This window comes from Kryptolebias marmoratus, linkage group LG10, assembly GCF_001649575.2.
Source record: "Kryptolebias marmoratus isolate JLee-2015 linkage group LG10, ASM164957v2, whole genome shotgun sequence".
Taxonomy (NCBI): domain Eukaryota; kingdom Metazoa; phylum Chordata; class Actinopteri; order Cyprinodontiformes; family Rivulidae; genus Kryptolebias; species Kryptolebias marmoratus.
Genome location: NC_051439.1, coordinates 7,772,855 through 7,784,358, shown reverse-complemented (window position 1 = coordinate 7,784,358; position 11,504 = coordinate 7,772,855). Strand labels below are relative to the sequence as shown.

Genomic DNA, 11,504 nt, shown 5'->3' with positions numbered 1-11,504 from the left:
ACTCAACCAAAAAAAAAAAAGAGTTTCAAACAAAAAATTAGTGACTTCAATCAAAAAAAAAATGTCTTTAAATAAATTTGTTTCGTAAAAAAATATTTTTATGGTTAAAAAGTTTTTAAGATGTTTTTTTGTTTGACATTATTTTTTTGATTGAATACTACTTTTTTTTGTTTGACATGATTTTTTTTTTGATTGAATAATTGTGAAACAAATCTAACTCCATAGTTAATTTCTTTTGTAATCTAGACTTTATACAACGTGTCCACAAGAGGGCGGTGTTGGTACACACAAGAGTAATGAGGCTCAAATAAACAAGTTTCATATGGTATAACTTACCTTAATAAAATATCAACATTATACAAAACCTACATGTTTCTAATCTTGTTACTGTAGTAACAATAAGAAGAAGAGTTAAAAGTCAGTAAAACTTATATTATTTATAAGCTGGAGTTTGCAGACAGTCCTAAAGCAGTCGTTTCACAGCTGGTTGAACACAAACACCACTGTTTGTTCAGCTTGGAGGCAAATTCATCTTGATTAAAATAAGCTTGTTGTTTATTGTCCACTTTTCTAGAACTGGAAGGGAGTAAAGTTTGTGATTTAAGCCTTTTTTATTATTTACACCACAAGTAAGAATCTGTCCAACACTGATGAACTGAAAAGTTTGTGTCCTAATAACTTAAATCAGCTTGTTTTTCAAGAGCACAGGTCATAAATCTGCGTGCAGTTTATAAAGGGAAAACTGGTTTCCACAGAGCTCTGAATTCCTCACATGCCCACAGCTAAGTTTTATAAACTCTTTCATTGACGAGAAAAGAAAAAAATACAACATAAAATATGAGCCTACCTTGCCAGCGTAGTAAAAGGGGAACCAGAAGAGGAAGATGTCAGAAAAGGCTTCAACTATGCTGAAAAGCCCGTAAACGACCCAATATGTCAGCCATTGTGTGTCGTCCTCTTTGACATTGCTCTCAATGGCCTTAATGCTGAATAAACAGAGAGAAAGAGTCAGCTCAGGAAAGTTAACCTAAAGTTTTATTTTGTAATCCTGATATATGTAGAGACATTAACACAGCAAATCTGGTCACCACTTAACAAAAACAACCCCAAACCCTGGGTACCTTAAATCAGTATAAGAAACAGATCTCAATATACACTTTACTCATGCTGAATGGACTAGGATTTTACGAAACATAAAAAAATTATCAAGCTAAGGACAGCTTGTGCAATTTAAGCTATTAAATAGGATCTATTGGACACCCTGTAAATTATACAGAGTGAAGCTTTCTCAGTCCCCACTGTGTTGGAAATGTAAGACCGAGGAGGGCACACTCATCCACAGGATCCAGAGCTGCTCCAAGATCCAGGACTTCTGAGGGCAAAGCCATCGATATGCTACACATATTATTAAACAAAATATACATTTTTCTAAGGGGCTATTTACGTTAGGACACCCATCTGCTCTTGGTACTCCACCTTCCTCCGCAGAGTGGGTTCAGACGGCTCTCATGGTGGGGCGTAAACTTATCTTTTTTATTCTCTATTATTACAAAGTCGCTGTTCACTTTTATTTCAAGGTACTATTTTTGTGCTGCTCTATTGCTACTGAATCTGTGCACTTATTGTTTAGTGATGGAAAAATCAAACAAAGAAAAACAACTCCAAAATGTTCAACCTAAAACATTAATTATAAACAACAGCTCCATTCTTTAGATGGGTCACTAACAAAGCTCGGTGATTATCTGATATACTACTGGATTGTAACTTTTGTCTCTTTCCTATCAAACATTTGGACACACCTAAATCATAAAAATGTGCTGTAACAGACATTAATAGTTGTCTGCTGAATGGTATTTAATCTTGGAATAAAAGAAATAGCAAAAAGTAGAGAAAAACAAAAAGTGAAACCCATATTTTTTGTGCTTTGACACCCAAAATAAAACGGATGTCATACATACGAGAAATATGCTGGATAAATGAAGCCTATCAGGTTGCAGAGTAAGGAGGCTCCGTATCCGAACAGGAGGTAGAGCCCGATGACACCGAGAACACCTGCAGGAGGAGACAGATAAGAGACAAGAGGGAGGGTGAGGCTATCAGGTTACTGTACAAACATTATGTTGAGGCACGCTCATTTGTCTGATGAAAGGATGTAAAGACAGAACAGGACTAGAAGGAGCGCCCAACTAAAGTTTGTTTTAGGTTTTTGACTCCAACTTGTCCACAAATGTAGTCTTGGACAGCATCACACTCAACCCTGTTACCTTTAAGTAATACATTTATGCCTAAATTTGCATATTTAATGTTTATAAAGACGGTTTTAAAGAAGATAGTTAAGCAACACATCAAAAACATTCAGACAAAAATGCAGGGAACAAAACAAAATCTGTACCTTTAAATTTTGACTTCAGATTAATAATTAGCTTTAAAAACCTTTAGAAATGACAAAGTTTCCTCAAAACACTAATCTTACAGTAGGGCATTGTTTAAAATAATGATTTTTCTTTTAATGCTTTATGACAGTTCTTGAATACCTGTCAGTTTCCAGAGCTTAATCTTCCTGCAGCTACTGGTAATGGCACTAATTCATGCAAATCAAAACTGCTGATATAAAATTTAAACACCTCAACGCCATAAACACCATAAAGTCACATCATCCTGAGCAGTAAAAGTCTTTGTTAGCTCTGTAAGCAAAGGCTGCTCTTTGCATCTCATTTGTTTTGTGCAGTTCATAAACAAATATGTGTGAGCGTCTCAGAGGATCCAGCTCTAACTAATAAAGACAGAACCAGACAAACTGGTTGAAAGCGGGGACCCCAGCTCATCTGTACAATGGTTAATATAAACACCTTACAGTGAGGGCAGCAGCACGGAGGAATCGAACAGGTTTGTTGATGAATGATGCCAAGCTGGCTACTTCAGTAAGAAACCTCTCAAAACCACACGAGACACCAAACTACCAATTTGTTCACGTGTCGAGCCAGTCTTGGAAAAACAACAACTGTAAATAAAAGCATACAAGCCGTTACGCACATATGTAATCCTCCACTGAGTGGCAAACATCAGAGAGCTTGTAGGAGCTCTGTTGAATTTGAAGTTCTACTAACAGACAAGGGACAATTGTTCAAATGGGGAACAGAAGTTGGTTTTAAAAACAAGAAGCTAAAACACAATGGAGGCCAAATGTCAGCGAGCTGCTAGCGCTCACATCAGAGCAGAGGTTCGTTCAGTCAGCACCCTGGTCGACACGCCTCGGAGCGTCACCTCTGACTAAACCAGACCAAGGCAAAGTACAAGAGAGCATAAAAAGCTAAATGCAAGAATTTGTCATAAGCAACACTTTATCTGGGTGAATGTCAGCAGGTGCAGAAGTCCAGAGGACACTAATGAGATATTTATAAGAGTCGGCTGCTCCTTTGCTCTACTGAACACGGGTTAGAGATGACTTAAGAGGGATTTGGTTATAATCTTGAGTATTTGCTCTGGAAACCAGTTTAGAGCTGGGTGTGGGGCAAAAATATATTTAAATTTATTATATCAACAACTGATTGCGACTCACTGGCACCTTCCAACCACGTAGTTATCTTTATTATGGAGGGGCAACAGTTTGCTAGAAATGACAGGATACCATCATTTAAACCTTTAAACTTTTAAATGTCTGTGTTTCTGGATGAACATCTGATTTATTGGATGATTTTTGCCCCATGTGCCAAAGTCTGCTTAAGTAAAAACATAATTATTTGAATAATATAGTGTAATATTTTTTTATTCCTCAGCCAGCAGTGGTGGTTAATGTTAAACAATCGTATATATGATGACTTTGAGGTTAACAACAATTCAAGTCCTTTTTTGAATCCTTTTCTATTATAAATAGATCATTTCTGACAGTTCTCACTGTAATCAATGTTAGGAGAAAGCACAATGTTACTCAACAGACCTAACTGAAGTCACTTGTGTTTAATTTTTCTTTTTCTAAAGCGCCAAATTATTGTAATACTGTTAATGGTACAGACTCCTGTCGGCCATTGATTGGTTCAGGTTAGCAGTTTATTTAAAAGGCACTTTATAGTCTGGCTTTACACATTTAATCCACCATATTAACAAGAGAGGGGAAAAAAAAGTATTTGTTCTTGCTTGGACAGTAGTTGATGATATGAACTGCACTTGTCCTTCTGAAGATATAAAAACATCCCTTTCACAGTTTTTGAGTCCTTAGCTTAACGAAAGCAAAGAACTGGCTAAAATACTTTCCAGCTTCCTGTTTCCTTATCCTTCCCTTCTTCCCTTTACCATCTTGCTGTAAAATGTGCCAAATTTGGGATTTTACATGTCTAACTCAGCTCAGATTTAAAACAAGGTTTGAATTAGACAAAAAGCTTTCTGCATATTTATCAAGACTTATACTGTGCCTCATAGCCATTTTAATGTACTTTTTAAAGATTCTCCCGTTTTCCCTGTAACAAAAAAGGCCCAGAGGGTCAAACTACTGCTCACTTCATCTGTAATGAAAAACAATGAATGTCGTTTCCTACTTACAGCTGCTCAGTCATTTTCAGATGTGCCTTTTAGCAGATTTAAATGTCTCTTATGCTGAGGATGAATTATTAATAGTTCGGACTTGGCTTTTTAGATTTTGATTATGGGTTCAGATCAGTCTGAAAGGTCTATTAGTTTAAAGTGTGTAGAGGAGGCCTCGGCACTTGAGGCCATTATCAACATGAACCACATCCACTTTCTCAAAACGGCTCACAAAAGGGAAAAACTGAATCAGATTAGAAGTTTAAGTGACAAATGTCAGATTGTATTTACAATTACTAAAAACCCTCCTAATATGATTTTTTTAGGTCTAAAATAGTCTGTTAGCAACTAAGAATCTATAAATTACCACTAACATCATAATACTTTAAAGTCTACTTAATAATAAAATGAAAACTGGAGAAAAATAACCCAGATTGGAGTTAAAATTTCATGTTCACCATCTAGCTTTAGCATCAAAATAACAAAAAGAAAATCTGATATTTGAGAACATTTACTCGACCGACTCGTGTCAAACGGATCTGATCTGTATCTGCACACCAGATGGATCAAACATTATATAAATTACTGGAATGAAGTTGTTTCTTCTGTTTCACCTGCAAGCAAAGAGTTGTGGTCACACAGAACAACAAACAACGCTCGCCACACTTCTGCTGCTCAGGTCAAAGTTTCAACAAATAACAGCAGGGCATTCCTGTATGTTTGCAAATTCTCTCCAGACGAACACGTCTGCTCCTCTGATCACTTCCTACTTGTCTGCAGCCACCCAGACAAAGCACTCAGTGTGGTTACAGCTATTGTTTGCAAAACGGCAAGATTTATGCATCTATCGAGCTTAATACAACTAGTCACTGCTTGCAGGCAAGGTTTTAGGAGCACATTTGGAAGTCTCTGCCTCTTGTCTGCCTGCACAACAAATAGGAAACGTGTAAACACAGAAACACTGAATTATACTTCCCCAGAATGGATGCTGCTCTAAATTTACACAGAAAGCCCCTTTTTTGAATGGTTGAGATCATGTCTGACAAACATGACATTCAGAATGTGTTGTAAATCACTCTCAGCTACTACCACATCAAATGTTAGCTCCATATCCGTAAAACTGACTGAGCTACAACCATTTTTATGTTTTCCACGGACTGCTGGCTGTGGCGGCCGTCTTGAATCAGCTTAGCTCCAAAAGCTAATCAGTTGTAGACATTCTTCTAAGGGTTATGTCCCAAAACATTCATTAAAACCCATCCAGCGGTTCACGAGATATTCTGCTAACAGACAAACAGGGTTGACTCCAGATAGAGGTAAAGTTTGAAACTAAAGAACTTGTTCGATCTGTTGGCGCTCGATTTAGGTGTTGGAGAACGCTCTCAGCGACCAACATGCCAAAGTTTTGGTCTATATTTAAATAGATAACAGCGTCATAGCCATTTTTGTGCTTTGTGAGGTCTGTTGGCTGTGGCGACCATCTTGAAAGTGGATTGGCTCCACCATAGCCTCATCCAATGATTATTAAAATTCATCTAGGAGGTTCTTGAGATACTTTGCTAATAGTTAGACACACAAACAGGGGTGAAGGGGGATAATGAAGCACATAGTTGGCTGTCTGATTACCAGCGTGCTTTTGTGAACAACCATCTGATCTGTTAATGTTTGAACATTTGAGTTATCGAATGTAGGTCGCCCTGGTTGACGCGTTTCCTCTAATAGCAGCACTGTAGTCAAAAACTTACCTGAAGAGGTTTGATTGGTAGTTATTGGCTGCTGCTGTGCAAATTGATTCAACTAAGCTCTGTCAAAACACAGCTCCCAAAAGGCTGATGGGTGGAGCAGCTTGTAACCGAATGACCAGCCACCCCTGGGATCCACTGCTATTTCTACCCTACAGGGGACATTTCAGGACGGATAAAAATACCCCCGAGACCAGCTGCTGGGGTATTTAGGATATAATTTAGGAGCAGTTCGTTCAAAGCAGCGCTTCCAAATAGGATTATATGGATTACAAAACTAGTTTTGTGACATAAAAAAGGTTTGAGCTGGCTGAACTTTGGTTCTCCAGCTTGAGCAGGGCAATAAAATGAGCCAAGCAGCGGCGGCACAGGATATGAAACCAGTCTGAGTGTTACCACAATGACAACAGCGCGCCTGAAGGCAGCTTATCACGCGAACTGAATGGGTTCATTTCACGAAGCGTCACTCCAAAAGTTCAGCTGCTTCCATGTTTAATCCCAGCCTTCGCTTTTCACGGAGCAGCTAACATACCCAAAGCGATGAACTCCCTTTTCACTCCGGTTTTTTGTTCCAGCGTCGCCAGCTGGTCCGTCACAAAGTTCTTTTCGTGGAGCAGCGTCACGAAGCGCTCTTTCAGGTGACTCATTTTCGGGTTTTCCTCCAGCCTTCAGAAACGAAGCTAAAGTTATGAGTACCGACACGCGACGACTTTAAGGCATAAAAAACAGTTATTCTGCAAACCGTGGCCCGTTAATTTGCAACCACCCACCGAAGAAAAAAAACTTACCGACGAAGTGCCCGCTGGACGTTGGCTCCGCTGCGTTTTGGTGACGCAAGGGGGAGGAGCTTGATGGACTCCCTCTGACCAATCAGAGAGCTACTCTGAGTAACGTTCGCTGCTGCGGCTGACGAGATCGAACGGTTTCTTATTCTGCAGAGGAGGGGAGGAGCTTGAAGGCCGCCGGCTGACCAATCAGAGAGCGCCTTTTCAGCAGCGTCCAACGGTTTCTTCTTCTGCGACCAAACAAGCAGATAACAAGAAACATGTAGGACTCCAACACACAGATGAGAAAAACAAATAATAAAAAAGTTAAAGGATAGACTTTAAAGACGAAAAGCATTAACAAATCCAGAACACAGTTATATTTCAATCAATACTTTCACTCAGTGGGACGTAATTAATTTCAGGCCTGCAGGCCAAAAACGGTCCTTGTCTATATCTTATCTGGCCCACAAGATATATATATATATAGCAAGCCGGTTCTAAAACATTTAATATATATATATATTAAATGTTTTAGAACCGGCTTGCTACTTTGCCACTGATTGAGTATTTCTAGTCATTTTGCTTAAAGGGGACCTATTATGCTTCCTTGAACAAGTCAGGATAGGTCTGTGGGCTGTGAAAAACATCTTCTTTAGATTTAATACACAAAATCATTTTCAAATATTGAGATTTCACCTGAGCAGTTCTGTCTGTTTTGAGCTCATTTCAGAATGAGCAGTTTTAGGGCTACATCACTATTATGCAAATAAGCTGCTGTTGGTCACGCCCCCCAATTCAGTGTCCCATCTGAAAACATAAAAACTCACTGAAGGATTAAACGTTGCGGATCTGATGCACATTTATATTGTTATTAATTCAAACTACAAGGATTCTGACTTTGGGACAGGGGCACTTAGCTGTTCCGAACCAACATTTGTTGAGTAAGAGAGCGGCAATAAGTGGGTCCGAAACCTGACTGGTGGCAGGTCAGGACAGCGGCAATATGGACACGTTCTACAGTATATTGCAGCCGACAACAGAACAGTTTCCTTTTCCAGCAGAGATTGTTTAGCATTAAAACCAGCAGAACAAATGGTCTTTTTGTAATGAAGTGGGTGGAGCTCCACTTGGGTTGCTAGGTGAGAGGCTGTGCTCAGGGTTGCTAGGTAAAGGGGACTGTGATGCAATAATCCCGAGGTTTTTGAAACAGGGCGTTTTGCAGACATCAGAAAACATTTACTTATTGTCAAAAAACGGCTGGGTGGTTTTTTTTTGTTTGTTTGTTTTGCTTTAACGCTTGGACTGTTTCTAGAAGCAGTTGATACCCAAATGGAAGTACAAAAACATGCAAAAAGTGAATTTTACATAATAGGTTCCCTTTAAAAGACTGAGTATACTTAGTGCAAACATCTTATAGCATTTAGCTAACTTTGAAGCCAAGAAAATTAAATAGAACATTTTAAATAAATGTTGATTTGTGCAAAACTTTCCTTATTTAGTTCCTTTAAATCAGGACTGAAAGCATTACTCTTTGCTGTAGCTTTTTCTCAAGGATGAAAACTCTTTTTTTTAATTAGTTTGTCAATTAAGAAATAATGTATTTTCAAATGTGACTTGTTTTTCTTTAATCAGTAAGTTATGCTTCTTCTAAATTGTATATATGTGTAAGGAAAAGGTATGAATAATTTGACATATTACATCTAAAAACCAAGTTCTGCTAATTTTTTTTTTTTAATATGGCCTGAAACTGACTCTAGGATGAGACCAAGTTTGTGTGGAACTGAGTTTGACACCAGTGATCTATAACAATGTTTGTAAAGCACAGGCTGAGTTTTAAATATATGAATATCTGTTCAAATGTTCCTTGATGCTTTGATTCTTTTTCACATAAAACAATGTTAGCGTTACCATGTGAGTTAAAATCAGGACTAGAAAAAACTGTGCACCATAACGCCTGCAGAGACTAGGTCTGTTCCTTACCAGTCGGCTGGTGGATGATCCGGCTGGGAGTGACGATGAGCCGCGAAGGAGGAGTTTATCTGCTCCCAAATTGTGGGTAAACACCCCCCACTCTGCTGCATCCACCGGCCTGGAGTGAATCTCGGCAGACCCGGACTTGGCAGCACATCACCTGTTAACTGGCGGGCAGCTAACATCTACCTAGACTTGTGTTCAAGTCAGACTAAAGATAATAAAATAATCTCTGGGCCATGTTTAGGAGACACTCTGGCTCCAGCTGTTAGCTCAGAGAGACTCAGACCTGCAGCCTGTGGTGGTGACTTTAAAACACACTTGCTTGTTTTGTACGTTAAAACATGGCTTTTATAGTTGAATAAGAGGCTTTGTGAAGGCAAACATCAACAAAAGCTGCTCATGTTGATTAGCTCGAAAGCAGCTAACTAGTTAATTATCTTAATTCTATAACATCATAAACAGAGAGCATCATTAACTCCCAAATATCTGAAAATCTGTCAGAACACTGTTTCACATGACATTTGTTCCTGGCAAATAAGTGTTATTTCCCAACTCATTCTGTAGCAAAACAAGCGAAAAAGCCAAATATTCCTTTTAAACTTTGCTTTTGTAGCTTATAGAATGAATTTTTTTACTAAAAAAAAAAAAATAGCTAAACACAACTATTTTTGTGTTTTCTAAAAAGTTCTACAAGTTCAAGGTCTTACTCAAATGGAATTTTTGGTTGAACATTTTTGTTTTGTTTTGTTTAAACTTATTTGTTAAAATATGCAAACACAAATTTTAAGACTACAAACAAGTTTCTTAACTAACTTGAAAACAGATAGAAACTGGTATTACATTGGAAAAAATGTCAAATTTGTAAATTCAATATGCTTACCTCCAAAGTAAAGTTTTGTGATCAAAGTAGTTATTTTTTGGTAAATTTCTTTAAAAAATTATAGATTTAATCCAGGAACAAGACAAAAGTGAAATTCAGATGGAATATTTTTACCTAAAATTAAAATCCATAAATTACATTTGATAGATTAAATGATAAAACTAAAAGATAGATCTAAATACAATTTGTATTGCTACTAAATTTGAAATTTAAAACACCAACATTTGACCAGTATGACATATAGTTACACCTTTAAAATCATCATAGTTAAATGCTTGTGTCCAAGGAATTTATGTTTTTGGTTGTTTGTTGGTTTGTTTGTCTGTTTGTTAGTAAGACCAGGTAAAAACTAATGATCAGATTTGGATGAAATTTTCTGAAAATGTTTTTTTTTTATTCACAGAAAAGAATGGACTAATTTTAGTGGTGATCCAGATTATGATCTGGATGGCAATTTTTAAATCACGCTGTGGCCTTGGTGGAGGTTTGTCTCTGGGTGCTTCTTGTTTAATCTTTCTCCTGGTTGATGTGTCAAATCAGATGCATAAATTGTTGTATTATTGTGAACAGTCAGTAGAGGGCAGTCTGCAACTACATATAAAGACAACTGCTTTTTTAAGACTTGTACAGCAAAAAGATGGAAATAAACTGCCTTATTTAGTCCAGAATGCGATGAGGCCTTTTTAAACTTCACCTCTGTCTCAGGTTCACATGTACAGGTGTGGCCAGAATTACAGAGTATCATTTGAACGCATCGCTGCTCATCAGAGCTGTAATTCTTCAGTTACAGGAGGATGAACTGGTTTCATGCTCTCACTCTGGAGTTAACTACAGCTGCCACCAACTCCAACAGCCAGGAAGGGTTTTTCAGATCAGATTATTGTTGAAATAAATACCTTGTTAAATTTATGTCTTAAGTGAAAAATAGACACTGAGAAAAACACCACCACAGTGAAAAAAGGGGAATAAATTGGACACAACAACTCTAGTGATTGTTTGTGGTGATGATAACCTGAACATGAGGAGACATTAAAGAAGCTTTGAAACACAGAGGTTGAGATATAATCATGAACTTTATTTAAATGATCTCATTTAATCCCAAGAGAGAGGTCTTACTTTGCATTCTGTCCTTCTCAGTTTCACACAGACAGGTGGGTCTAAATGTGTTTCTCTGTGTTTTAATGCATCGTTGCTCTTCAAACTCTTCTGTAACAAAGACTGAACTTTGTGTTCGCATGATAAAATCTGCATCATGACTTCAACTGTTGGGCCTTAATTCAGTCAGAGTTCAAAGGTTTCCATAGACTGAAAACTTCATGTTCTAAAGGTTGAGACCTTTAGCTCCACTGGAAGTTTAAATTCTGGAGAAGATTTGATCAAACTTAACAAATATTTCATATCAACACTACTCTCAGAGACTGTTTAGATTAAGTGGGAGTATCTTTGGGTTTTACACAGCTGAAGTTCTTCCTTTAGTAAGTTATTGTGATGAACAGGGATTAGGATCTGTACAGAAAGCTCCTTCAGTTTTCCTAAAGAATGGAAATCCAGAGGGATGGAGAAGAGTCCTTGATGGAATGAGTGAAACATCTACAAGCTTTAGTAAAACTAAAATCCTCTCAG

The 11,504-nt window shown here is 37.7% G+C and overlaps 1 protein-coding gene across 1 annotated transcript in view; it reads right to left on the bottom strand.

Moving 5' to 3' along the window:
• Nucleotides 1-7,178, bottom strand: part of zgc:101744 (uncharacterized protein LOC541409 homolog) — a 12,332-nt gene extending 5,154 nt beyond the window's left edge. Inside the window, exons 1-4 of the mRNA XM_017410159.3 lie at nucleotides 7,049-7,178; nucleotides 6,793-6,926; nucleotides 1,959-2,052; nucleotides 848-986 (exon numbers count right to left, since the gene is read on the bottom strand). Of these exons, the coding sequence (XP_017265648.1) occupies nucleotides 848-986; nucleotides 1,959-2,052; nucleotides 6,793-6,907 (348 nt within the window). The 5' untranslated portion in view covers nucleotides 6,908-6,926; nucleotides 7,049-7,178. The remainder of the gene's footprint in view (nucleotides 1-847; nucleotides 987-1,958; nucleotides 2,053-6,792; nucleotides 6,927-7,048) is intronic.
• Nucleotides 7,179-11,504: the final 4,326 nt, after the last annotated feature.